Source organism: Hypoxylon fragiforme (genome assembly GCF_022984875.1).
Source record: "Hypoxylon fragiforme strain CBS 206.31 chromosome Unknown GGS25scaffold_6, whole genome shotgun sequence".
Lineage (NCBI taxonomy): Eukaryota > Fungi > Ascomycota > Sordariomycetes > Xylariales > Hypoxylaceae > Hypoxylon > Hypoxylon fragiforme.
This window is the reverse complement of record NW_026054761.1, coordinates 401057-428137: the sequence shown is the minus strand read 5'-3', so window position 1 is coordinate 428137 and position 27081 is coordinate 401057. Positions and strand designations below refer to the sequence as shown.

The following is a 27081-nucleotide window of genomic DNA, read 5'->3' as shown; positions in this document are numbered from 1 at the left end:
AATACGGGAAAGCAGAAAAGTCTTATGTTACATAGGTAAACTTTGGGTATAGTGTTTGCTCCTTATACGATATGTTCCTTCCTTGGCTGCCTGTACCTTACCTTAAGGCTTAGAATAGGGTAGGTACTTACCCAGGTTTGCTTTAAACTTTGCCTCATTGAGCCTGTATCTGCCTCGTACCTTCAATGTTAGTTATTCTAGAGTCTTTTTTTTTTTTCTTTCTGTTTCCTACGTTGTAAATTGTCAGCCTTGGCAGGTGACAAGAAACGGGGAAGGGTCGTGACGTGGGGCGAGTCGTTTTATTGATTACCTGTGCTGAATAGTTAGGTACATACATCGGTACATTGCTATGCGCAGGTATAATTCTGTATAAGATCAGATAAAAAAAGAAGAAGAAGAAGAAATGGAGCTTCTCGCTTCTCGTACTGCAGTCAAGAAGGGAACCGGTGAAAAGTGACTGATAAACTATTTAAATTCGATCCATCTCCTCGTCACCCATCTACCTCATCCATCCAACCAACCATTCTTTCTCGCCAACACCATATACATACCTGTCGACTGCCGGTCATACTTTAATCGACCCATACCATACATACTTACCTACCTTCACAATGCTCTTCTCACGCAATACTCTGGTTTCCAGCGCTGCTGTGCTGATGACTCTTTGGTGAGCACTTACCTATCTTACCTTATATACCTAACTTAGTATACTAACACTCTCATAGCAATGTAGCCACAGCTACTCCCCAAGACGGCCCCATCGACGTCGGTTGCTACACCTACACACGGGATGCCCCGTCCCGTACGTTACTTCCTTCCCTCTCTCCCTCTCTCCCTCCCATCCCCTTTCCCCTTTTTTTTTTTGCATAAAAAAAAAGCAAAAAAAAAACCCCCCACTAACACTCCCCCAGCCGCCTGCCCAACACTCTCCTGCGCACCCCGCCCCACCGACAACTTCTGCCCGCAAATGATCCGCGTATCCAGCGTGACCGTGCCGTGCGCAACAGAGGCCTGCCCAACAACCGCCACGGTCTACGACTCGACGGCGGCCTGCCCTACGTGCGCCGCGTGCCCCGTGCCCACGCAGTGGATCACGTACACGACGGGCTGCGCCGCCGACCCCGCCGCTACCATTACCGCCATGACGATCGAGACGCCTGCGTGGAATGCGCCGATGACGATTTTTTAAAGCGGGCAGGGAAGAAAGGGAAGGGGAAGGGGGGGAAAGAGAGGGATCATGGAGGTTTATGAAAGAGAGATATTGGTGTCGGTGGACAAGGCCCCTCCACGTGGATATATCACGTGTTGCAATACGGCCAGTAACTAGGCGTGGGATCTGTGGTTGCGAGTTGCGAGGTGCCGGAGAGAAGGGGCTTGGCCGGCAGGGAGGGGGCTTGGGTGCATGCAGTACGTCCACCTGGGGAAGGGGGTTGCTGCTGGCTGGCTGTGCGGGCTTTGGCGGAGGGGGGGGAGCACCATCAGAGAACGGAGCACCCGCCTTTACATACATCTGCAAATGCACATGTAACTAACTAGTTACATAGAATCATATGCGAACATGGCCGAAAAGACGCCTTGGGATAAGTTTGTACGCCGTATTATCAGACGAACACAGAAACAAACGATTTCGACCCAGAAAGCGAAAAACTGTATATCGTAATAACCAATTACCCTTAAGTTTTTAAGGGTTAGTTAGGTAATTATTATTATACGGATTTTTCTTTTTCCTAAGGGATTCGGCTTACGGCGGCATAGTACAAAGGGCTAAGACTTTAAAAGCCACGTGTGAAGCCACATATAGTTATAGCCACACGTGGTTAAGCTTCAAGTTTCAAAGTGCTTAAGATTTCATATAAAAAAGAAGGCGTTCAGATCTATCGGCGGCCACTAAAAACCCCTAAGAACTACTGGTAGATGGCATCACAAGTGACCGGGCTATTACAGCTGCTGTATAGGAATGGAAGTGGTTTATTTGTTTAACATGGCTTAGATTGGTTTGTCCGAGAAAACTCGGGCTTGTGTGGCGCGCGCGAGCGTGTGCCCTCATGTAGAGAAAAGGAGAGAAAAGGGGGGAGGGGTCTAGGTTAGGTACCTAGTTAAAAATGGGAAAATGAAAACGAACAATCAACGGGAGTAATTTTTTTGGTACTCATTCATCTTTGTTAAATAAGATCCTTCACTTGCCGGCCGGATCATGGGCCGTGACGTGATTTATCGTACGGTAGCGCCTTTCAAGGTCTGTACTGTACAAATGCCACCGCTAGCCGTGGTGAGCTTGCCGACTTCCTCCTTACCCGCCTCCTTAACTAGGTGTCCGTCAAACACAACCTCCAAGCTATCCGTCGTGGTGAAGCCCGGCTGGAACGTCTCCCAGACCTTCTTCTTGGGGTTGAGGACGCCCTCAGGCTCGCCCCTCCAGCCCTCAAAGCATACTCTATCACCCGCCTTCGCGTCGGCAGGCGGGGTGACAAGCTCCACCGGGCCCTTGTGGTCGTCCACCTCGCCCTCCTTTAACTTTGGCGACGCGGCCAACACCATGGCGCACGACTTGATTCCCCGCATCTTGACTGGCTTTAGGTTGGCGACCACAACCACCTTTCGGTTCTGCATATCCTCCAGCGGAATCAGGCCGTTCAGTCCAGAGCAGACGGTACGGCAGACCTGGCCCTCGTACTCCTCGGTATCGTCGGTACCGGGCTTATCGCCCATGGCGATGGTGGAAACGAAGAGACTGTCGGCTTCGGGGTGCTTGATGGCCTTGAGGATGTGACCGACTCGTAAATCAATCAAATGGGGCGCCGGTGGTGTGGCGACAGCAGGGGCTTTGGGTTGTTTTGGGGCCTTTTCTTTCTTTTCCTTCTTGGGCTTCTCGGCGCCGGCGCCTGCTCCCACGGCCGCAGCAGCCTTGTCCTTCACGTCCACAGCGGCATCTTTAACTGCCTCGGCCGCAGCCTTGGTTCGGTCGACAATGGTAGCAGCTACTCCGCCTTCACCAGTCGTGCCCGCGGCGGCAGCGGCAGCGGCAGCCTTCTCCTTCTTTAGACGTTCCTTCTCGGCCTTAGCATCGACGGGGGGTTTTACGTAGAGGACCTCGTCGAGATCTACCTTGACCTTTTCGGCATCATTCACACTCAAACCAAAGACGCCAGAGTTCTGGACAAAGTCGAGATGTCGGAGGATATGGGGATGGCCGTGTTCACCGGTTCGCTGCTCGGGGGTCCAGGCCTTGACTGCGGGAGCCAGGGACTCGTAGATGGCGACGTCGGCCTTGGAGGGCTTTGTGCCGAGAAGAGTGGTTCGCGAAGTCAGGTGGGAGTTTAGTTTGTCAAGGATGGAGGCATCGGATGGGGAGGCCTTTAGGCGCTCGGAAGTGGTGATCCATTGCTGAACTTCGGTCTCTTCGGTGGGAGATAGCTTCTGGGATTCGAGGGAGGCCATGGTGAAGGTTCGGAAAGAAATGCCTCGTGAGAGAGGACGGATGAAGCGAAGAAGTGACAGTTTGTAGAATTTATAACAAGCTGCGATTCGGAGAGAAATCGCAGAGAGTTAAGTGTGGTGGTATTGGCTGGTATTGAGTGACGTCCTTGGAAGAAGCGAGGATTAAGAGACAGGAAGAGAGAAAGAGTGAGGGGCTTGATTAATTTTTTGAAGCTTTGCCAATTGCCCCTCCATTAGATTGACTCACTGTTGTTTAAGTGAATAGCCGTTGTAATGAATGTGGTTAACCGTTAGATGAACTAAGAAGTATTACCTAGTTATTGAAGTACTACTAGTAGTTAGTACAAGCCTACAAGGTGAAAGAGTTCCGGAGTTTCACTTAACCCGTTCCAGTCTTTTCTTCTCTTTCCAGGGTTATGTAAGTTGCGACAACGAGGGCACGGACCAAGACTGAAGAAGACTGGAGCTCTCCAACATTAATTGCCCATTGATTGATGGAACGTTGAACATTGAAGCTTGCAGACAATCGCGACTTTTCTCTTCATACAATACCCGTCCACCCGCGATCTACCTAATTCCCCCAACCTCAACTCCAACATCTCGAAGAGCATTTCGATAACCAAAAATAATATTAATCAACTTCAACTGCTCACACACCCACACAACACGCCAAACCTCTTTCAAGATGGGCGCACTAACGTATGGCGCTGGAGGTCTTACCTCCTTCTTAACTGTTGTTGGACTTTGTACGTTACTTGGCTACCTACCTACCTACCACCTAGGACCTACCATTATCATTGGACGTGGGAGCTTTGGAGTCTTATGGATGGGATGGCTGACTATTGAATTTCATAGATATGCTCTTCACTGGTGATGGTGAATCTTTCAATGTTCGTATCCGAGATCGAATTTAGCCATTGTTTTTTTTGGGTTCCCTTGAGTCCAGTCCTGACGATATATATTCTAGGTTGGAGCTTTCCTCGAGTCAGTATCGCCATACGCGTGGGCGAGCCTTGGAATTGCACTTTGCATCAGTCTTTCCGTTGTTGGCGCTGCATGGTATGATATACCCATACCCATACCCATATACCCTCCCTTCTCTCTCGAATTATGCATCACTGACTGACATCTATCTAGGGGTATCTTCATCACGGGCTCCTCCATCCTCGGTGGTGGCGTCAAAGCACCACGAATCCGAACCAAGAACCTCATCTCCATCATCTTCTGCGAAGTCGTCGCCATCTATGGCGTCATCATGGCCATCGTCTTTTCCTCCAAGGTCAACTACGTTGGCGATGACGAACTGTACGATGCAAACAGCTACTATACTGGCTTCGCCTTATTCTGGTCCGGCATAACCGTCGGTGCCTGCAACCTGATCTGTGGTGTGGCTGTTGGTATCAATGGCAGTGGAGCTGCCCTTGCCGATGCCGCTGATCCTACTCTGTACGTTTTATCAGCCACCTTCCTTACCTATGCCTACTCTATATACTAACAAGAATTGGCAGCTTCGTCAAGATCCTCGTCATCGAGATCTTCAGCTCTGTCCTCGGTCTCTTCGGCTTGATCATCGGTCTCCTCGTCTCGAGTAAGGCGGACGACTTCGGCGTACTATAAATCTACAATCTACGATCCCAATTTTGTATCAATGGAATACAGTGTAAGAAGTGATGCATGCATTCACAGTCCGGCCAAGGATTGTCGGCGTTCGGAAAGACGGGCTTCAAATCGGGAGGAGGGAATATAGCTCACGAGGTTTCGTCCATGTGCAAGCTATTGTGTGTGTGTACTAATACGACAAAGAAGCGGGTGTGATCACAGTTTCATCAAGGGAGACTGCTGGGAAATAAAAAGAGACAACCATCCAAAAAAAGAGAACCCCAACCGATTCTTCCGCGTAGGCCGAAACGCAGAGTTGTTCATGTCGACAGCTACTGTTTGCCAAGTCTTATGATGACCAAGACATCCCAAGGGGCCGATCTAGCTAGCGAATATAAAAATACCAAGGCACAGTTATACTTTTTATGAGTTATCGTGCTGTTTTCATCACATGACTGATAGGTAATCTATATGATATCGATTTTATATATGTATGAGATCTAGCTAGGCAGGGCGGGAACCCCCTACTCGCGAGAATCATTCTAAACTTCATCCCAATGATAAAAGTTGAGACAAGGCTTTACAAGATTAAGAATACTTCTTCAAATTGGAATAGCTCTCCCAATTTCGATCATGGGGATTCGTGGACTCATTCCTCGACGAGCGTAATTATTCCTACATGACTGTAATCTTTCTTGGCTACCTAGTACCTAAGTAGGTAAGTAATGCGTGTTCGAGTGTACAGGATAGGCATTCGCATAATGAATTGTTGTTGACAGTCTTCTCACGTACTTCGCCAATTCGCCAACTCGCTGCACAATGAGATTGATACATACTACTATGTGTTTTTTTGGTGTTATGGTCTTCAAGGAGCTGTGATATCAAGTATACCTGCGTGATTGTGTAATAGGTGCATAGGTAGAAAAGCAAAAGAAAAAAAAAAGGAAAGTGCTCCAAGACAACAAATAAGAAATCAATGAAAAAAAAGTACGGTGTGTCCCAAGTATCCAAGTCCTTCCAAGTCGAATCAAGCTGTACGAAAAGATAACCCAAACCGCAAACCCTTCGTTGGTAGATAAGAAAACAATACGTCCCCTGGGTATCTGAATAAGATCCAACCTCCACCATCGTCTCCCTTATACCACATACCACACACTCACTCACATCAGATATTCAACTGTCAGGCTTTCACACCTCAGCATCTCGGGATTCCAGGGGCGAACCAGGGAGCTCCAGAATACGTCTCTGCTCCGCCTCGATGAACTCCAGCGGTCGTCTTTGCTGAGTGAGAATCTTATCCCTAAAGACGAACAGGCTACCGCCATGGTGTCTAAATATCTCGTCCATGTCCTCGAGGGTTCGGTGCGAGGTCTCCGGGTAGAAGAGGTAGACGATAGGGAAGTAAGACCAGCAGAATCCCGCAAAAACTGTACAGGTAGGTAAGTAAGGGGTCATTGGTCAGTGCAAAGAAAGAAGACAGTCAGTTGTGGGGTAGGCAGGTAGGTAGGTAAATAGACTCTGGAAAGCTCTTACGAAGATATAATCCCCACCCGAGGTTATCCACGCCAGCCTTGGTAAACTGGAGAATAACAAACGCACTCAACCAGTTAGTCGCGGCGCCGGCGGCAGCTCCCCTGTTACGCCAGCCTAGACTGTTGATTTCCGAATTGAAAACCCAAGGGACTTTCGCGAAGCTGGTGCCGTAGCAAAAATAATAAAGGAAGAACATGGCAACAGTGGCTTTGCCGAGCGCCGCCTTCTGCTCCGGGTGCAATGTCGCCTCTTTCAGGGTGATTGCGGCAACGAGGTAGCAAGATCCCGTCGTGAGGGAGCCGTACATCATAAGCCTAGTATAAATGTGTAAGCTAATCTATCTAGGTATCTATCTACCTTGTACCGAGAATTCAAAAGGAGGGAATAAGTCATTACGGTCTTACCTTCGCCTCCCAACTCGATCAATAAGAACCAAGCATAGAAAGGCAGCTGCTAGGTAGAGAGTGGAATTGGCAGCGGAAAGTAACCTTGCAGACGCGTTTGAGACGCCGACTGACTCTATCAAGATGGTAGCTACATCAACGAGAGAGTCAGTGATCAACTCTTTAGCTAGCTTGATTAGGAAACACTAGCCACCAATGTCGGCAGAGGAGGAAAGGAAAGGAAAGGAAAGGAAAGGGGGGGATGACTCCGGATGGTACTGACGAAGGTAATAGCCCAACAGGTTGACACCGCTAAACTGCTGCATAAGCTGCGTCCCACAGCTTCAGAACATTAGCACGCCATGTACAACCCATGCTCAACTTCGGGAATACTTGCCTGAGCAACAAACGGCGCAGGCTCTGGGAAGGGTCTCTGCATAGTAGTGTGTCCACAGTGGATAAGCAGGCTGACTGTTCATCCTCAAGTGTCTTCTGGATCGACCTAAGATCATAGTCCACGTAGATGTCGTCAAGGTCACATCCGGCCCCCCTCAGCCGAGCAAGGACAACTCGTGCCTCCTGGACCCTTCCTCGCAGCAGGCACCAACGTGGAGATTCTACAGAAAGCGGTAAGAATATTAGTGCTATGATGGTAAAGACGAGCTGGAAAGCCAAAGGAAATCGCCACTGGAAAGGCCCGTTATCGTTGAATAAGGCATAGTTGATCCAGTTGGCTAAGCAGAACCCTGCAGTGACGCTGAGTGAGCCTAGTACGACAAGTTTGCCCCTGATATGAGATGGCGAGGTCTCCGCCATGAAGATAGGGCAAGTCGTAGATATGATACCCACTAGAATGAAGTGAAGTGTTAGTGCATATCTACAGCAAGTTGGGTGCCTTAAGATCGGTATCTAGTAGGGCATAAATTCAGGGGTATCTTTGGGTGGACGAAGAGACCTCCAGGCGAGGGGCCGGAAAGGAGCAGCCTATAGGCTTGTATGGGTCTAACTTACTAGCGAACCCGTTCACAATACGCCCAACTACCAACTGAGGCAAATGGTAGGCTGCAATCTGCAGCACCGCTCCAATCACGTTAACCACGAGCCCAAAGTAGATCGACTTCTTCCGCCCAAAGCGATCAGCTAGCAGAAACGAAGCAAGACAGCCGAAGAATGCACCGAGCTTATGCAACGGTCAGCAGCATCCTAGATTACGAGCATGCCATGTTGTGACCCACCGAGAAGCAGCTGGACGTAATACCCGATACACCTGGATTCTTGATCTGAGGGAAAGTCTTGAGAAAATCAGCGGATATGAGAGTACCCGAAAAAACACCCTGATACAAGGCATGAGCTAATCGTCAAGTAAGGAAGGGAAAGGGGGTAGTAACCTGGTCGTAGCCAAAGTGTGCCATAGAGACTGCTAGAAGTCACTCGTCATATTCCATATCACGGCGGTGGAAAGGGGGTATACCAGAATTTGTCAAAGTTAAGCAGACTAGCTGCCACTTGCCACTTGGTGATGGTAAATATGCCATTCTAGTGGGCTATGTTACGGTTTCAGCGTAGGACCAGCCCGAGAGGATAACTAGCAGCAAGAGAAGAGATGTGACTGATGTCGAAGCCAGTGAATCAGAGACGACTGATCCCGTGTTGAAGATATACCCCAGTTTGATTCCTTGCCTCCTCTCAAGCTAGTTACTGCATGGATCGGATCTTGTGACTCTATCAAACAGTCTGTTGGTAGATTCCTTAGGTATGTTTTGTGCTCCAAAATTGGAGTACCGTTATTCCAGTAACCCTGACCGAATTTACCTTTCTAGAATGTGTATAGTTGTGCATTCCAGAGTCAAGGTTTACTCTTGTGGTAGCCTTAAAGGCGCCTTTCGTTCAGCCTTGGTAAGTGAACCTATGGCTGTGAGCAACTTTTCCGATGCTAGTGAAATGGATCTTCTTAGAACCCCGGGTAGCCGTGCCTTAGCTATAACTTAAAGTTTGTTGTTGTGATATACTCGTTGTAATAGTTGCGCCGAAGCGTAAGGAGTTATTAATACTCAGACTAGCGCTCATGTGTCCTGGTACCCGATGTAAGTACCGTGATGAGGACCTAACTTCATATACAAACCTCGGACTTCGCAAATCAGAACGCTACATGGATATAAGAAGGAGCGGTCCAATGTCCCAGATCACCTAAAATAAAGCTCTGCGTGACCAATTGTGTTGTTCTAAGAGCAGGCTGGTTCGTGCCAGAAGATTCAACAGGGCGAAGTCAAACAGCTTGGAGCCGAGGCGAAAGCTGCGGCTTAGTAGAAAGTGTCCTAATTTGTCAGCCTAATATAGATGGGCTTCTGAGAGGAGTACTCGAGTTGAGGCTGGTGAGACAGCAATATAGATCAGGGCTTCATAGAAATTACAAATAGACCGGGTCAAGATATACCTAATCTCAAGTGACTCATTCCAAGTGTCCCCGATGATTAACAGGATGACCAAGGGGTTTTCGAGGGGGGAGGCAGTTAGCTGTACAAATAATAGCAATGATAATGACTTGAATGCGATACTATTCCAAGGATGCTATGGAATCTAGAAGATGGTATAGAAGCCTTCGCTGTCGGGGCCGGGCGTAAAGGCGAGGGCCGCTTTTCTTCCGATATTTCAAAGCACACGTTCGATTAGGCCGAGACATGACGTCTCGATTCACGGCGACAGCGATGCCGAGCGATGCCGCTGTCTGCGGCGACTGAGTGGGCATTGAGGTTACATTGAATCCTATAGATTTTCTTGGGTCGGCTTCGGGGTTTGTATAATGCACGACTTCGGTTGGAAACTTGGAAGGTTGGAAATCAGCTACAGCCTACGGTATTGTACAAGTACAGTACTTACTACTTGCCCTATGGAGCATACCCCACTACGTATTGTACCTCGGTAGGGTACCTAGTAGGTGCACCTTGAATAGGGATTTGATATGCCATTTTTAACTTTCATGAAGTTTCATCGACTATGTAACTTTTAACTTGTAATACATTTACATTGATACTATCATATGATGCTAGCTCAGCCCTAACGCTACGTAGTACATACTAGGTCGTACAGACACATCCATTTATAGGATATTTACATATATTAAGATGATACGTACTTGGAGTAAGGGAGAATGAAGACGACCAGGTATAGGACACCTGGGTATACCTTAGTGAAATTTCAAATTATCTACTTTATATACAAAAAAAGCCCTACATAAGAGCATTGCACATTATAAACCACTTCCCACCGTTGGCACCAACTTTATCTATTTCACTAGGTTAGCAGCATTTGAACTCATTAACCTTAGAACTTTGAAATTTTACGACGCCCCGCTATTACCCGCCCCTCTATCCGGGCTGAAGATACCACTGGGCAGGTACACTAAATCTACTACCTAACCTAGTGCCTACGTTGTACCTGGGGTATCAGTTACAAAGCCTCTATTCTTACATATGCATCTACGGGTCCAATGCTAAGAATAGTCTCAGAGGGCTAACTTTCCCCCTTTTGAGTCTTACTTCATTCTTTACCCTTTACGACATCGTATCGTGATACTAAGCTACTAATATCTATCACACAACTACAGCATACCAATGACGCATAGCTTGAGTAACAATGCTTGTTCCAATTCACTGTCGAATATGATCGGCCTTTCTTACTAGGCATAACCAGTAGCGGGTAGAAGGTACTAGATATCATTCCCTCTCTAGAGTCTAGGTACATATTTGAATACCTAAGTACCTTAACTTGTCTATTAGATGTTAGATGCTTGATGTAGTTGTAGGTAAGTTCTCCCTTTACTCATTCACTAGTCAACGTTGATTAGTCATATTGGGAAGAGCAAATGTACATAGGGTTATACTTATACGTATTATTCCATTTGTCCCGTAAAGGGGCTTAAACACCATTCAAGTGGTCCACCAACTATTCTCCTGCGTAAGGATGATAATGCCAATGCGACGTTCTGAGATGTATAAATATATATATTCCTATATATCTTACATAGCTTGATCTATATTACCTACCTAGTATCTACTGAGGTGGCCAGTCATATTCAGCAACTATATCAACATAATTCGCCCGGTATTGGCCGGCGTGTCGGTCAGGAGAATTCACCACTGCTACTTTGCTACCCAGAGGCTGGTGAGTAGTATTGCGTCGTTAAATAACTAGTATAAGGTATCCAGTTGTCTACCCCCCCTGGCCAGATCCACGGTATTTATACTACGCTTCCAGTCATTGGGTCAGCTCTATCAGACGGAAACGTGGCTAGCTGCTTTAACCCAGGGTATTTGAACGGAACGAGCCGCCTATACGCGCTCTACTGCCAGGCTATATCCTCGTAGTTAATGCTTACTATCTCCCTAAGCTATATTGGTTAAGTCAGGGGGGATATCCTTCTCACCAAGCTCTTCGGGATTTGCTACATGAATTACACAAGGAAACGTATGCCTTATCCAAAACCCCCTTCCAAAACCCCCTTTCCCCCTTTAAACCAAACGGCTTCTCGGGCATGAACTGACCGATGATTAGGCGCGCTCCTTGCCTGCGACTTCTGCAGGTACCACACCCTATAACGCCTAATTTGACATTGTTTAAGCTGACATACAATAGGCATCGTAAGCGCAGATGTGATGGGAAGAGGCCATGTTCAACTTGTCAAGACTCAAATGCAGATTGTGTGTATAAGGAGCTACCGTTCGATAGGTACTTTGACTCTACTTTCGTTTATAGCTTGTGATCATGCCTTGATAGGCCACTCATGCTAACCCAGGATTATAGAGTTGAGGACGCAAGCCCGACTGCTGTCATCGATCGACTTGCCCGAATAGAATCATTACTCGAACATCAAAGCCATCAAATCAACCAACTCAACACCCATTCTAGTCCCATACCATATCCAACCAGTCAGGCCGACTTCTTCTCTACGTACCAACAGCAACCGGACTGCCTGCCGTCAACATCAGCCGGAATAGATCCTCAACTCGATTCTCCGCAGTTTCTAATCCCTAAAGGTCATGCTACTCTACCATGCGCACTTTTGGCGTGGCCCATGGTCCGTGACTTACTCGGGGGGTACCCCAGGGACTATTTCTTCGAGCTCGAGGAGAAACTGCCACTCCCCGGACTCTTAGGGAGACTCTATGACATTCCGTTAGTTTGGCCTTCGCTTGATACCGATGTCCTCGCCGCGGCAGCCGAGAGTTACTTCAAGAACGTTCACCCTCACCACCCGCTATTTTCGTCGAGCACGTTCGAATCATGGCAGGCCCACCTCTTCCACGAGAAGAACATGGAGGAGATCGAAACCGCCATATGCTTTTGCGTCTACGCGCTAGGCACGATCTGCTCGGACCAGGAAGGAAACCACGAGAGTAACGAAGCACTTGGCCTCCATTTCTTCCAGCCGGCATTGCGAATCATGCTCCATAAACTACTGTGGGATTTTCGACCAAGCATTCACGTTTCACAGGCTTTGTTACTCGCTGCTTCGTACTTTGCCCACCTAGGGAGACCTCTTCATAGTTGGAAGATGGCGCAGTTCTCGGCGAGAATAGTGCTTAATATTATCGAGGGGTAGGAAAGGACAGCACACCAAGAAGTCGACGGCCCACGCTGATCTTATCACAGCCGGAAATATAATTTATACAGTGCTGAATTCGAGGAGGCAGAGTTAAGAGCCTTCTGGCAGTGCTTTACGGTGGAATGGTATAGTACCTACCCACCTGCCTTTGAAGAAATAGAGAGTTCAATATACCATATAGCTAACACTCGAGCACCCAGCGATCGAATCGCCGAACTCGACGTCCCGAGGAGCGGAATCGAGCCGCTAGGAGACCGAATACGCCACCCGCACAGCACCGACCCCGCCGACAACGAAAACACAATCTACTTCATCGCCGAGCACGCCATCCGGCGCCTCCTGAACCGAATACACAACTCCCTTTACGGGCCAGAAACAGAGAGCGGCGGCCAGATGAGCCTAGACTCCGGCTTCCCCTTGGGCCCCGCCGAGACCTGGCAGAGTCTCGGCATCCAGAAACTACTGGCTCTCACCACGGAACTCAACCGACAGCTGGAGGAATGGTACACCTCCACGCCGGACTACCTACGGCCCCGCAAGGGGACAGAGCCCCTCCCGAACGACCGCGCGCGCGTGCTGCGCCTGCGCTACTACGCCGCGCGCCACATCATCCACCGGCCCTTCGTGCTCCAGATAGTCTCGCGGCAGCAAGGCTCGCAATCGCAGTCTCCGTCGAGCGCCTGCATGCGGAGCCCGGCCGCCGACGCGTACAGCGACTCGCCGGTGGTGCTGGAGAGGTGCAGGACGTGCATCGAGTCGTGCGTGACGTACCTGTACAACGCGGCGGAGATGATCGCCAAGCGCTCGCCGTACCTGTGGACGTTCTCGCAGAGCTGCATGGCGTGCCTGCTGGTCGTGTGGATGGCGGATAACACGCTGGCGTTGAGGCCCTACGTGCCGCCGATGCAGTCGCTGCAGGGGCTGATATTGGCGCGGCTGCAGAGGTGGGCGGTCAGGGATTCGACGTTTGCGGCGGAGGTACGCATTATTGAGCAGCTGGAGTTTTCGGATGTGATGGAAAGGTAAAAAAAAAAAGGGGGGGGGGGGGGGGGGGGGGTATAGTCATTGATGGAAGGGGGATGGGGAGGGGGGGGAATAGGGGGGATTGGGGTGCTATGGTCGAGGTTCAACACGATGTTGAAGTTGCCCCTTTCTAGATTGGGTGGGTTTTTTTTCTTTTCTTTTTTTAGTTAGACTCAGATTAAAATACATAAATCTCAACTATACAAAATGCATAATAGTGATTACCTAGGCTTATTGTTTGCATTCTATGTGATTTTACTCAGACAAGTCTGAACATCTGTACATGGGGGATATATTCTCCTTTGGGTTTGATGGATGGGTTTACAGCTGAGAATGTAAGGGGGAGAGGTACCTATCGAAAGTAGGGGGCCATCCGCTCGCCCGATCGCCCGATACCATAGCCCCGGGACAGAGCTGCATGCTGACGCATTCTCTATCTCCGAATCTCCCCCGACCCCGAAACAGTTCTTTTTTCTTTTTTCCTTTTTCTTTTTGATGTTTGGAGCAGTTATTTCGGGATCATCTCTATTGTAAAGAGTACTCATTGTAAAACCAAACACCAATATTACCCAAACTACCACCCTACCTAGGTAGACATGGAAGGACACGGGGATGGACCAAACTCCAATAATCCGATATCGCGACGCCCAAGCTTACTTACATCGAGAATGACTGCTACTGCTACTGCCACTATCTCCTTCCTTCCTCCGGCCTTCCCGTTGAATCATGATTGACTCAGAACAACGCCGCATCTACCGAGGTTTCACAGCTAACCTAGTCGGTTGTTTGATCGATCGCGAAAGCCGTCCTTATGGTAGATACTACCTAGTAGGTTAGATTTCTAGGCAGGCAGGTGAACATGATCTAGATCAAGACTCCGGTATTCCCGGCGACGAACGGGAACTTGCCCCCATGACACACCGCGCCAAGTATAACCTACCACTCCGAAATGCAGTCAACTTAATCTGTTCGTCCCCGTGTTCTCCTTTTCCTCTTTCTCTCGCTCTCTCGCCTCTCACCGCCTCATCATCGGGGTCATCGTCCATAATATTGCATGCGCACACGTACGTGCATTTTTTTCTTTGGGCATCTTCGGACCATCTTTGCAAGGCGCGTCCACGCGAACGGACATAGCGCCGTGCAGTCTGACCATCGGGTCTCAGTCTTAACTCCAAATGCAAAGAGAAGAGAGGGAGCAATGCTGCTGACCGCATTGGAACACTGCTCACCACACGCGCGCGTTTGCACGGGGAGAATTTTGGGCGAGGTGCATGATGTAATCACTTAACACCGAAAAAATCGGCTCTGACTGGCATTGTTGCTGAGATGCGACGGCATCACCTTTGTCACCGAATCTACCAAGCCATTGACCGGAGGTAATGGGCGGTGGTTTATAGCCGTATAGAGTAGGTCTTGCTGGTTGAGTCTAGAATCTTGGTTCCTCGGGAGTGTGGCGTGAGTAGATAGGTGAGCGTTGGCACGTTTCACGATGGTTGCTACTACCATCATATTGCAGTTAAGGGGAAAGGGGTTATAATATCACCGGATATCTCTCTCATTAAATGACATGAACTATTCCTTCATGAACCTATATCACAGATATCAAACCAAAAATCCTCCCCCTCCTCCCCCTCCTCCCCCTCCTCCCTCCCCTTTCTTTAAGCTGGGCCTGGGCTTATAACCAGGAACCAAAGCATCGGGAAGACGACATTTAGAACAAACATAAAAATCGCAAAGCAGTATACTACGTCCCTGGTCCATTCGGAATTGTGAGCCGACGCCCCCGAGGTTTCCAAGTCCTCCGCTGGTAAGATGGCGCTGACGCATCGGGAGCTGTGATCAGAGGCGACCGACGGTGCAGTGGATGAAGCGCGGTGCACGTCGCTGAAGGAATCTAGGAGGGGCGGTTAGAATGCATTTTGCATCTTTTGCGTCTTTTGGTACCAAGTTGGAGCAGAGAGAAGACAAGGGATGGGCCAGGTACTTGCCGCGAAGGCTCCGATTCCAGTTGTCTTGTGTTATGAGGCGCTCCAAAGCAGCCTCGATATCTTGTTGAGATATCCTGTTTGTGGAGTTCGCGCCGGCGATGAAGCAGATGCAAGGCGGGGCATCGGGATCTTGTATATGTCCTTGTGCGGCTGGCCTGCAGAAGCATAGATGGTTTTCGTTGGGAGGGTCCATTTTGCTGAGCTTGTCGAAGGTTGTGAGGGTGAAGGCCGGTGCTGGGTCTTGTAGAGCAGACGTTACTGTTGCGCCGACGACGAGTGTAGTAGTGAGGATGGGGAGTTTCATGATAGCTTTCGAGAGAAACTTGGCTGGGAGTATTTGATCAGGTAGGGAAAGGATATGAGGCTATCTTACAGTTGGGAGACCATTTGACTAAGTACGACTTATAAACGCTAGGGCGAATAGCTACAGGTCAGTGATGAAAAGTTTCATTTAGAACAGGTATTACACTATCTGGTCAGCACTACGTTGTTCGCCTCCTATCCTCAAGCACTTGTCACGCTGGTAGTTCTAAGAGGCCATCACTAACTGGAATAGCGCTTGGCAATGACCTTCGCGTTGGAAAGGGAGGCTTCATACTAAGAGGATTGAGACCAGTCTCTACTACTTTATGCTTAGGCTTTGACTGTAGCAAATCTGGTCAGAGAGGCTATAATGTGTCTGATATTTGCCACAGGCCGAGAAGCTGCGGCTCTGGCCAAAGCACCAGCGAGCGTAACTTCGATCACACACGGTTTCTACATATTGTAAAGTGCTTTCCGCTAAAGATGTGTGCTATGATGTCTAGATCTTCGCTTTGTAAGTAAGGACAATGCGGAGAAGGAAGAGGTAAGATTGTGGTGGATGAGGTGGTCTTAGGTACATATGTATTCAATCCTCCCGACAGACGGTGGTACTTGCAGTATGTACTTGCAGTATGTACTTGCAGTAGGTACCTACATCTGGCGTAGCCTGGCGGCACATGATCTCGCTGCAGATTTAGATCTTTTGAAGATCTTAGATCCCGCAAGGAAGCTGCACTACACACATATGTACATCATAAATCTAACAAACGCAAGTGCATGGAAAGTGAAAATGACGTTCTTGACTTACATAAGAAGTAGGGCCCCAAATTTGGGAGAAAGGTTAAATAAATTCAAGATGAAACTCGGTACAGAAATACATACAGGGATCAGAAACCCAGCTAAATGCTGTAGCCAATAAAATGCCGAATCTAGAACGCTTTTAGAACTGTTCCTGACGATCTCCTTAGATAATCTACGATACGTACCCTGCACGTACTTGGGTACCGGAGCAAAGTTAGCTTTAGCGCCTCTCCTTGCCATTTGCGAGTTGCACGGGTTAGTAGCACGGGTTGCACCCCTCCCTCCGGGCCTCTTGGAGAGAATCCCTCCCCTTTTCCAAGTGTTTCTCTTTTTACACACAATTTCTGACAAACTCCAATCATTTGCTCAACCTGCTATGAGTACCTGCCTAGCTCATTCATGAGTCTTCTTGGCAATTATGTATCACTTCAATCAAGTTATTTGACATTCACTGGCTCTTGTGTAGGTATCATCTGTACACTAGCTACCTAACTAACTAGTAGCTTTGGGCGTGCTTTCAGTCGACCACCTCTCCACTGAGCGTTAAACTGCGACGAGACAAGGCCTCTTGTAACAAGCTGAGTACAAACTGGAGCAGCTGATACTTGTTCAGCCTCAAATGCGAGTGATCTGTGATGTGAATAACATTGAAGATGATAATAGATTCGTTTACTTTGACTCACCCAGCCTTACCAAGCTGCCAAGAACCATTAAGGACCATTCCTAGGTTCACACTGTCGTCCGAACTAAAGCAACAACCCTGTCACGATCTTTTCATGCGCCCGCGCCTAGTGTAATAACTGCCTACAGTGTACACTGCCCTACAGAGTGTAGAGACCATGTAACGCAAATATGTAAGACATGGGTGAGGTAGGTACATCTCCTTAAAATAACCAAGGGTGATCGCCCTGGGATGTTTCCTTGACGATACTAGGTGACAGGTTTAGCACAGGACACTCTTTCCCTAATAACTATTTCCTTATTGTGTAATACTTCCTTAATACATAATATATCACTTCTAATTCATCCAGGATCCCTTCCCTTCCCTTCCCTTTTGGGTGTCTAACTTTCGTTTCCTTCTCCGACTTCCCTATTCTATTCTAATGGGCTCAGCTCCAGTTGTTTGACACATCTTTAACTAAAACATTCTTTCTTTTCATTCAAAATTTTACATTCGTTATAGCTCCGACGAGCGTACCCTCATTTTCATCCTCACCGCAGTCTATCCTTAACATCATTAGCAACAACATCAAAGTCAACAACACCAGCTTTGTCAATACAGGTGTCTCGCACCCTATTCAACCTAAAACACAGATATCTATCAGAACAATACTCCCAGAGAGAAATTATCGCCATGTTATTTTCCGCGGTATCCCCTCTCGCCATCATGGCCCTTGCTGGCCAGACTATCGCTGAGCCTCTCCGTCAGCCGTACAAGCTAGACCTCGCCGTCATGTCCACCAGGAGCATGTTTGGTCTTGAACGCCGCCAGGGAGATGAAGGATATGCCCCTGAGCAACAGTTTTGCAGTTCTGGTAAGACCTGCGCTGAAGCTTGTGGCAAGGGTTTTGAGCAATGTGCTTCGAATGACAACGTCGTTCATTGCTTTAACAAAAGGGCCAAGCAGACTTGCTGTCCTAGCTTGAGCGGAGGTAAGATTTGAAAATGAAATACAGCCTACTGGTCCCAGTAGATATAAATGGCATCCAACTAACGAGCCTATAGATTCTTGCGATGATGGCTACTTTTGCACATCTGATGACAAAGGCGCCACTTGGTGCTGCCCCGACAGTATGACTTTGGAGCAGTGCGCTAAAGCGTATAACCTTCCCGGCTCTCTTGTGTCGGAAGCCCCGCCGTCCACTTCAACCAAGTCATCATCTACCCAAACTTCTGCTACTACAGCTAAGACCACTAGTAGCACTACAACAAGTACTTCCTCCACATCCCCCCCACCTCCCACATCTACCACAAGCACATTTGTTTCTGAGAATGCCACAGATACCACAGAACCCCTGACCACAAACACCATGCCTGCCCCAACTACTTCACCGACACCACCCACCAATGGAATCGTCGCAGCAGGTAGCGGGAACCTCCATATCCCCTTGGGAATGATGATCCTTGCCGCAGGTGGCTTCGTTATTCTCCTCTAGATCACTCTAACCTAGAGTGAGATGGAGACAGTGTTAATGACTGGACGAGCTATGGTCTCTTTTTCTTTGCGCTGACTGGTGGTCCTATTGTCTGGATCACAATAGTGATTGTTTCACTTTATGATACCCTTTGGTCGACCGTGAAATACAGGTCAGACCCTTGATTTGTCAGCAAGAGTGTTAAGCTTGGTAGGCTGAGGGTGGGCGCAACAAGGTTGTTTTTTTTTTTATATTATTCGTTGCTATTCAGATGCGTTTTGCAAATTCATCGATGATATAGAGGGCTCGGGAAGTCAACTGCAGGGTCCATTGCCCTCCCCCCTGGGCTGTGGGAATGGCAATTACATGGGAAATACCCCTGGGGTGGACGGCTGGCTGGCTCGCTTTGGTCGATGGCTCTGAAAGAAAAGTTTTTATCATAGATACATTCTAAACTACCTAGTACCTATTCATGCCTAGGTTAATAATTTGAATCTTTTCTTGGAGGTGGATCCTAGGAAATAACGATTGCAAATCATTATGCGTATCATATGGTTATGTCTAATAAAAAACCTTGGATATTGTGATGTTGTGCTATTGTTTGGGTATGTTAGTTGATGTATGCTAAAAGTGACCAAGTGGCTAGGTATTTAAATTGAATTCGAGGATGATATGGTCTTTTGTATCTTATGAAGGACAATGAGGATGAATGAGCGAGTTGGGTAATTGCTACATATGTACACGCCCAGGTGATCATTACTTGCTTCGTGCAAGTTGACTCGTGATGAAAATTGTAGTTCCAAGGCTATGCATGCGTCGAATACGCGCGATATCTCGCTCCGGGAAACCGAATTTCTTCGTCGAGGATCTGATTCTCACTAGGTAGGTAGGTAACCTATGTACTGTAAATGGATGGGCGCGGTGGATGATACGCTAACCAGGTAGGTAGGTACATCATGAGGAAGGGGTCATTTTAGGAACTACTGAGTGCAAAGTATTAGTCTCTAGGAACTATGTGATTCAGCAATACTCAATCAAGGTCTTGAGGGGGCCAAGGTTTGTTTGAAAGACGACTGAGCAAGTAAGGTAGGTAGGTAGGTGTACATCAGGCTATCACCATGTCACAAGAATATAGCACCAGGCAAAAGGCCCAACGAAGTAACATGAATGGGTGTCTCTTGTGCTTCAATCCCGAACACACCCGCGCGTATATTAACGAGTAGGTCTTTTTTTATCACCACAAAACAAGGAGTCTATTGCAGTTCCATCGTGCCCAATCCCAATTATAGGATTTTTGCAAGAAAACCCATTTTACGAGAGAAAATCCTTTCCTTAAACAGTAGTCCTGCAATGCATTCCTTTAAACCCCCTAAATCCCACCGTCGTCGTCTATATCCTCGACATCCTCCCTGTCCTGTACAGGTAAGATACCATCCGTCGGCTCACCCTCGACAGCTTTGCCGCTCTCGTACGTGATACGCCGCCAGCCACACGGTTCGGACCCGTCCTTGATCCATTCCATTGTCGGGAAATAGTGCTCATTCTTCTTCATCGTTATGACCCACGGTTGGTTGTCAAATGTGAGAGCTCTTAGCCGGAAATCTAAATTGTACATGCATTAGTAAAGCTCGTGTCTAACTAGGGAAAATATATCGGGGGGAAACTTACAAGTGTTATCTGGGACCTTAACCACGCTTTCTAAGAACGCCTTGAGATCCGGTGTTGGCTCGCCGTTGACATGGGTAATGAAGTTGGTGGGCGCAAGGCCGTACTGGTAAGCCGGTGAACCTCTACTTCTAGCAGATACGTAGACTTCACTGGGCAATTTGCTGATCTGCTGTCTAACCGCGAGGTGAGGAACATGAAGTACCGCTCCACAGAAAGAAATAGCGTGAGTGGTTTCCACGTTGTCTATTGGCGAAGTTGGGACTTGCAATTGCATCTCGTTGCTCTCTCGGACAATGACAGCGTCAAGAATTTCGTGAGAGTACATGACATCTAACTCGGACACGCGGGTGATGATGTTTCCATTGAGGGTCAAGATGATATCGCCCTCGAGCAAAACGGTTGGGCCGTTATTGCGCTCGAATGTACACTTGGAGACCATGAATAGCTGATGGTTATGCTTGTTGGCATCGAACACTTTGTGTATCCAATCCTCCGAGACACCCATAACGCGGGCCTGGGACATGGCAATGGCTCGGAACTCCACCGGCAGCATACGCAGCTTCGGGTCCCGACCTTGCTGGATCTCTGATATAACAGGAAGTAATGTCGGTGTTGCAAGGCCGAGGTGATACTCCTCGTCCCTTGAACCAGAGGATCTCTCACCAAGATAGGTAAGCCACAGGGCTTGGACCGTACCATCCTTATCAACGAGAACTCCGCTTCCACACTGCCCACTGAGACTGGTATCTACTGTGATCGCATCAACGTTGGTAGCCCGATATCGCGGTGCACCAGAATTGGCAGGAATGGCAACGGTAGTCATCTCGGTGACTGTGGTGGCAGCATGCACAATACGGCCACTCCTGTTATATCCAATGAAAGTAGTCGAAGCGCCTTGCGTAATACTGTCTTTGCTGAACTTGGCGCTTAGTACCGGCGCATCAACAAGCGTCGGGTCGTATTTGATGATGGCATAATTTTGGAGTGGGTGCATGAAGACCACTTTACCCTCTACCATGATCGAATCGGCAATGGTAATCCATACATCGCACAAGTCATAAGGGATGACGGCTCGAGAGATGATCACCAAACCCTTCTCGGCATCAATAACTAGTCCCATGCCCCATTTCCTGTTTCTAGGAAATCCATCCAGCTTGAGAGGCATCGTACAGCCTACGCGCACAAAGCTGCGGACCAAATCAGCCACGGCAGGGTGAGAAGTATGCTCTAGCTGGATGAAAGCACCCTTACGACGCACGGGGGGCAAAGGGGGCAATGCATCAGCAATATCCGAGAAGTCCCATACACCGGTCACATCATTTCGTACTGCTAGTCGCATCTTGGCTGACCAATGCCGATCCACATTAATGATGGTGGTGTTGAGGGTATGAAGATCTCGGAGGTGTTTGTAAGTAACCACAACGCGCTTCTTGTCTGGGATCTCCTTCACGACGTCAATGAAGGCATCTAGGTCAGGAGTCTTCTTCTGGTCGACGCTTTGGATCATCCAGCCGTTATCTGCACTATCAAAGCGAAACGACCCAGTTGACTCGCATACGAAAACACCTCCGCCGTGGATGGGAACGCCATAAAGGCGGGCCTGCTGGTAGGATAGGTTGTGCACACTCGCTCCCGAGACAGTGGCGAAACGGTCAGGCGTGATGGCATGAAGATCTCCAACCTCAATGTCAATGTCGACGTCTTCGCCTCCCCTCTGAAGAGTAACCCGGATGGGTTTGCCCACGTTCGAGTCTAGTATATCATCTAGCCGAATAAACTGTGTAATCATCTCGCCATTAACTTTGAGGAGCACATCTCCCTCCTCGATTTTCTGATGTGATGGGCCTTCGGGAAGGATGATCTCAGCTACAAGCATGTTGGTTTCCTTGGGGAAAGCTTCACGAACTGCCTTTTCCCACTCCGGCGTCAGGCCTAGGCGGCGACATTCATCAAAGGGTTTCATTAGAAACTGGCACTGGATCGTGCCTCGTTCGACTGGTCTACCTTCTTGTATACAGCGAAGGGCTCTCAGGGGCCGATCTAGGGGGAGGAAATAATCGGTGGATGCGCCATCAGATCTTCCGCCAGCTTGTAAGGCTATGGCAAACCCATCAATATTGACGACAGGACTACCAGAACTGCCACCACTAGCAGCAGCGTTTGCTTGGTAATAGTTGGTGTTGAAGTCACTGTAGCCCTCGCCATATTCAGGAGCGTTACGGTCAAGTCGACTGATGACACCCGAGAGGATACTAAGCTTTTCTCCAGCATCATTTCCAACAACTCTGATTTCTATTCCGACTACACAGAAGAAGCAGATTAGAAACGTAGATTCAGAAAAAGGATTGGTGGGGTATATATAATATACCTTTTGCCAGATCTGGGCGGATGGGTAGAGCGGCTACTGGCATATAATTGATAGCTTTGGGATCAAAGCGTAGGATACCGAAATCGTGAACAGGATCTCGGTAGACGGGATATGCATCCACTTCTTCATGGTTGTCAAACACGACATAACCCCAGAAAGGACCAGCACCAACAACATGTCTGTTAGTTAGGATATAACTGTTAAGGTATTAGCAGAGAAGCAAGGGCTCAAGATAGCTGAGTCAAAATGGCCTACCCTTTCTCGGCATCAACGACGAAGCCAGTTGCTTCGCTTGCGCAGGCAGCATCTGTATCGAAAGAGCAAGTCTGGCAGAATCTAATAGAGACAACATTCTTAACAACATTCTCTATAGTAGCTTGCCATTCGGCGGTATCGGGGGCGGTTTGAGGATAGATAACAGATGCTAGCTCTTCATCTGTAGCTAGCTCGTTCTCTTCCAAGAAGGCTGGCAGCTCAGCGTCGGGGGTATTCTCGCTCGGAGACATCTTGCCGTTCATATGTCGAAATTGCTTATGGGGTCGTTCATCGCGAGAGAAGGAAGCTTTGCGCTTAGAGCGCGAGGTTGGACTTGTTCCGTTCATATTGTCGATGTTCGGTTTCGGTTGTTGAGGACGCAATGGTTGCTGGGACCAACGTGACTGTGAGGTGAGTTGACGTGTAAGACAGAAACTGAGTCGTTGGTAACGGACGTTGGGCGTGAAAACGCACCGTATCGGTGATTTGATTCGGGAGAATGCTGACGACGGTGAAAACGACCGACCAAAGGCTGAATCAATGCTGCGCAAGGGCAACAAGCGCCTCATTCAGCACCAGTTCGTTTTGGGGGGCTGTTCGGTTTGTCGACACACACATCTATTTGATACTGAGAGTTATGTATTTGAGACAATGGTTTTATGACTGCCACAACGAATGATGATAATGTTGAGGGCGGATAACAGCAACAACAATCAACAACAACGACACCAATGACAACGACAGTGATGGCAACACAGATGGTGTCACTGTGATATGTGTATGATATATACCTTATTGCCTACCTAATACAATACATACATATGTGCTGGATAGGTATGTTGTATTGTATGGTAAGGTAGGTATAGTTACATCTATCCTTCAAGTTGGCCCTCGGGATTTGGAAGTTTTGTTGACTCTCAAGACAGAAACATGAAATGAATGAGGATGAAAAAGAGGAATCTGATGAAGAAAGGAAAAGGGAAAGAAAAGTCAATGGAAATAGATGCGATGCGATGCAATGCGATGTAATGCGATTACAATTGCGATGCGATGTTAATAATGAGAAGAAGTTTAAACATTGAAGTTGCGAATCTTTGACTGGGGCAATTCTTGCCTATCTGCTTCTATCTCATTCAATTGATACTATTATGTATCTACATACTTCGATGTTGCATACTAGTAGTATATGTATTTACGATGTAGTTATTGTACAAATTTATTAAGTTTTATTATTAAGTTTTATTAGAACGTCACGCTATCGATTGCGATAACGCGTCTTTCCTACGGAGTATCTTGGCATCCGGGCGGGGATTAATTAGGTATAATTAGTAGGTATAATTAGGTACTGTATAATTAGTACTTTATGCACATGCATGCAGCAAGTCGACCACATGCAACTCTTCCATCTTCACCATTCACATTCAATCTTCACATAACTAACCTACATACTATGCCGTAACTTCCATGTCGTGTCTAGCTGCACACCTTCAGCCTCACTAATGTAGGCACACATCAATAATACTCATCTATTATACACCATAGACAGACAACCTTAACCAACGTCTTGTTGTCGAGTGACAAGCCTGTTAGTCGACGACATCGTTTAATGTCTAGGGCTGTCTTTTCATTTTACATCTCTACATCTCTACATAGGTATCTACCTACCTAATCTACTTAGATATCCTAGTATAGCATCGCTGTATTCTAGCTAGTTGCCATCCCCCTCTTCCCCCCTTGTGTTATCATGTCCCTCTTATTAGTTGCAAAGGCAAGGCTGTATTATGTCACACACTCATCAGTATAAATAATACGCTTTGCTTTTTACCTGCAAGTAGGCACCTACATAGTATCACTTCTGCCACCCAGTATCTGATTAAATGACATGTCACTGCTATGTACTACCCATTCACCGTCGGTAAATACTCCCCTCACTTGCACCCCACGGTTGCCTTACCATAGGGCAACCAGGGGTTATCACCTACATCTTGAACCATGTCCTGTGCTCTACTTTTGCTTCTTCTTTCCCCTTCTTTTCCTGCAGGAAAAGCTAATAACCTTGCCCTTTCGGACACAGCCATGGACTGATAAGCTGTTTTAACGAGCCCAAGTCCTATAATCACGACATCATTACGAATGACAAGTGATCTGTTACTGGATATGTGATTTACCTACTTATACGATGTGATAGTGGAGTTGAGGGTGAGGGTGAATAGTCAGTTGCCTTTTTCTTGGGGTTCGTTCGCGGGGCAATCATGACCCAAGAGCGTTGTCTAGTCGATGGGTACCTAGGTAGATGGGAAGTATCATAGGCAACTTATACCAGATCTGTTGCCATGTAGCTGGACTCAAGAACTGCCTTTCCCCTTCCCTTCTCTCCCTTTTCACTTCACTTCTCTTCCTTCCTCCTCCTTTACTTCCTCCTGATTCTTAGTTAGCACTTCTATAACTCCTTCCTCGACTATCATTCTATCTCAAGTCACAAGCAAACGAAAGTAACGAACCCCATCCATCTCATCTGTTAAACACCTTCGTATTAAGGTGTGTATCTCTATCCCAATGCTCCTCAATACAGCTAGAGGCCTGTTTCCTATGTAGTCCCTTCACACTTAACACTTGCCACTTGACCCTACCACCCGCCAGCCAACTTGTCAATGAACGCAATAACATTCGGTTATAACTAATTTTACTTCCAGATTTAAGGCAGTTTAGCATTCACAAGGCAACCATGACGGCCTGGACCACAGCCGAGAAGGTACGTGCCCACTTACTTACACCAAGCCATCCAATGGCGATGAGCTAAGCCAGTCTTCACAGCTTCAATTACTTCTCGGGGTCATCCACCAGGTCAACATCAGGAATCAACAAATCAACTGGCAAGAAATACATATCCCAGACCGGACCACACGGGCCAAGGTCAATATATGGGGCCAGCTGCGTTCTGAGGGAGCTCAGTACCGAAAGGAAAATGCTGGGAAGCAGGAGCGGGAGAAACGAGCTACCCCTGACCCCACCGGCCAAGGTGGGAAACGTGCTGGAAAAGGCACCCGTATGTTTACATGCCTGCTTATGCTTGATTCTAACTCGATATATCAAGCCCCGTCCCTTTTCTTTGAACTGTGTAGGTAGGTAGGTACCAAGCCAGATCACTAACACCACTTGCTATCGCAGCGTCAAACAGCGGTCGTAAGAGAGGCAGGGAACAACTGCCCGTGGAAATTGTCGCAGACGACGAAGATGGTACGTATTGATATACTCGGCCTATTGACCAATCTACCTTCCTCTTCTTCCTCTTCCTCCTCCCCCCTTCCTCTCCTCTCTCCTCTAAATGCTAACCAACACCCCCACCTCCAAACAGACAAGAAATTCGCACCCAAAAAGCCCCGCACCAATTCTAGCGTAAAGGAGGAGGAAAAGGAGGAAAAGGTGAAAGAGGAAGAGGCCAGCGAGGCAGCTCACAGCAACGATGGTGCGTACCTAGGTATCTAACTCTCTACACCCTTCTTCCTTTCCTTTCCTTCCCTTCCCTTCCCTTCCTTCTCATACTCTACCTACCTACCAACCTACCCACCTGTCCGCCCGCCTACCTACCTACTAACAACCCGCCCACCCCCCTCACCAGACAAGCCCACCACCCTCGCCAAGCGACCCTCCCGCCCCCGTCGCGGGCCCAAGCGAAGCTACGCCCAAGTCTTGGAGTCCACGGACGACGAAGAGTGGGTCCGCTAAGCTTACCCCTTGCCGACTTTGAGAACAGTTTTAGACATGCTTGGATTCGGCCTCAGCCTCACATATATATCTCCTGCCTAGGTTGCTTGCCTTGTATATGGGGTTTAGGGGGTGATTGACATCAGACTCACTCACTCACTCACTCACTCACTCGCTTGCTCGTGTCTTTCCTGTTTAGTCTATTACACATACCTGCCCTACCTACCTACGTATCTAGTCTGTCTATTTACTCTACAGTCGTTTTGTGTGTGTGTGTGTG

The 27081-nt window shown here is 48.0% G+C and overlaps 9 protein-coding genes across 9 annotated transcripts; 5 read left to right on the top strand and 4 right to left on the bottom strand.

The window, feature by feature from the left end:
• Nucleotides 1-611: 611 nt before the first annotated feature.
• On the top strand, nucleotides 612-1189 carry GGS25DRAFT_522429 (uncharacterized protein; the record flags this gene model as incomplete). The annotated part of the gene is made up of 3 exons (XM_049264236.1): nucleotides 612-667; nucleotides 726-802; nucleotides 912-1189. The coding sequence occupies 3 exons, from the start codon at nucleotides 612-614 to the stop codon at nucleotides 1187-1189; spliced, it is 411 nt and encodes a 136-aa protein (XP_049115313.1).
• Nucleotides 1190-1890: 701 nt separating this feature from the next.
• Nucleotides 1891-3706, bottom strand: GGS25DRAFT_313063 (nucleic acid-binding protein). The gene has a single exon (XM_049257733.1). It carries the CDS (start codon nucleotides 3436-3438, stop codon nucleotides 2212-2214), a length of 1227 nt encoding a protein of 408 aa, XP_049115312.1. The 5' UTR covers nucleotides 3439-3706; the 3' UTR covers nucleotides 1891-2211.
• A 157-nt stretch (nucleotides 3707-3863) lies between these two features.
• Nucleotides 3864-5679, top strand: GGS25DRAFT_493778 (ATP synthase subunit C-domain-containing protein). Its single transcript, XM_049261282.1, has 5 exons — nucleotides 3864-4184; nucleotides 4294-4328; nucleotides 4406-4497; nucleotides 4576-4884; nucleotides 4947-5679. The coding sequence occupies exons 1-5, from the start codon at nucleotides 4124-4126 to the stop codon at nucleotides 5053-5055; spliced, it is 606 nt and encodes a 201-aa protein (XP_049115311.1). The 5' UTR covers nucleotides 3864-4123; the 3' UTR covers nucleotides 5056-5679.
• On the bottom strand, nucleotides 5511-8411 carry GGS25DRAFT_312925 (general substrate transporter). Its single transcript, XM_049257732.1, has 8 exons — nucleotides 8342-8411; nucleotides 8189-8287; nucleotides 7965-8133; nucleotides 7351-7801; nucleotides 7237-7295; nucleotides 6975-7104; nucleotides 6571-6884; nucleotides 5511-6464 (listed from the first exon to the last, which is right to left on the bottom strand). The coding sequence occupies exons 1-8, from the start codon at nucleotides 8363-8365 to the stop codon at nucleotides 6226-6228; spliced, it is 1485 nt and encodes a 494-aa protein (XP_049115310.1). The 5' UTR covers nucleotides 8366-8411; the 3' UTR covers nucleotides 5511-6225.
• A 3322-nt stretch (nucleotides 8412-11733) lies between these two features.
• On the top strand, nucleotides 11734-13598 carry GGS25DRAFT_532145 (uncharacterized protein; the record flags this gene model as incomplete). The annotated part of the gene is made up of 3 exons (XM_049265559.1): nucleotides 11734-12548; nucleotides 12603-12680; nucleotides 12756-13598. The coding sequence occupies 3 exons, from the start codon at nucleotides 11734-11736 to the stop codon at nucleotides 13579-13581; spliced, it is 1719 nt and encodes a 572-aa protein (XP_049115309.1). The 3' UTR covers nucleotides 13582-13598.
• Nucleotides 13599-15236: 1638 nt separating this feature from the next.
• GGS25DRAFT_522424 (uncharacterized protein) lies at nucleotides 15237-15870 on the bottom strand (the record flags this gene model as incomplete). The annotated part of the gene is made up of 2 exons (XM_049264235.1): nucleotides 15237-15462; nucleotides 15563-15870. The coding sequence occupies 2 exons, from the start codon at nucleotides 15868-15870 to the stop codon at nucleotides 15237-15239; spliced, it is 534 nt and encodes a 177-aa protein (XP_049115308.1).
• Nucleotides 15871-18057: 2187 nt separating this feature from the next.
• GGS25DRAFT_522423 (uncharacterized protein) lies at nucleotides 18058-18826 on the top strand (the record flags this gene model as incomplete). Its single annotated transcript, XM_049264234.1, has 2 exons — nucleotides 18058-18322; nucleotides 18396-18826. The coding sequence occupies 2 exons, from the start codon at nucleotides 18058-18060 to the stop codon at nucleotides 18824-18826; spliced, it is 696 nt and encodes a 231-aa protein (XP_049115307.1).
• A 1348-nt stretch (nucleotides 18827-20174) lies between these two features.
• On the bottom strand, nucleotides 20175-23443 carry GGS25DRAFT_522422 (Pro-apoptotic serine protease NMA111; the record flags this gene model as incomplete). The annotated part of the gene is made up of 4 exons (XM_049264233.1): nucleotides 20175-20407; nucleotides 20474-22774; nucleotides 22842-23038; nucleotides 23097-23443. 4 exons carry the CDS (start codon nucleotides 23441-23443, stop codon nucleotides 20175-20177), a joined length of 3078 nt encoding a protein of 1025 aa, XP_049115306.1.
• Nucleotides 23444-25821: 2378 nt separating this feature from the next.
• GGS25DRAFT_522421 (uncharacterized protein) lies at nucleotides 25822-26822 on the top strand (the record flags this gene model as incomplete). The annotated part of the gene is made up of 5 exons (XM_049264232.1): nucleotides 25822-25848; nucleotides 25911-26142; nucleotides 26265-26333; nucleotides 26452-26562; nucleotides 26716-26822. 5 exons carry the CDS (start codon nucleotides 25822-25824, stop codon nucleotides 26820-26822), a joined length of 546 nt encoding a protein of 181 aa, XP_049115305.1.
• Between the last annotated feature and the right edge of the window lie 259 nt (nucleotides 26823-27081).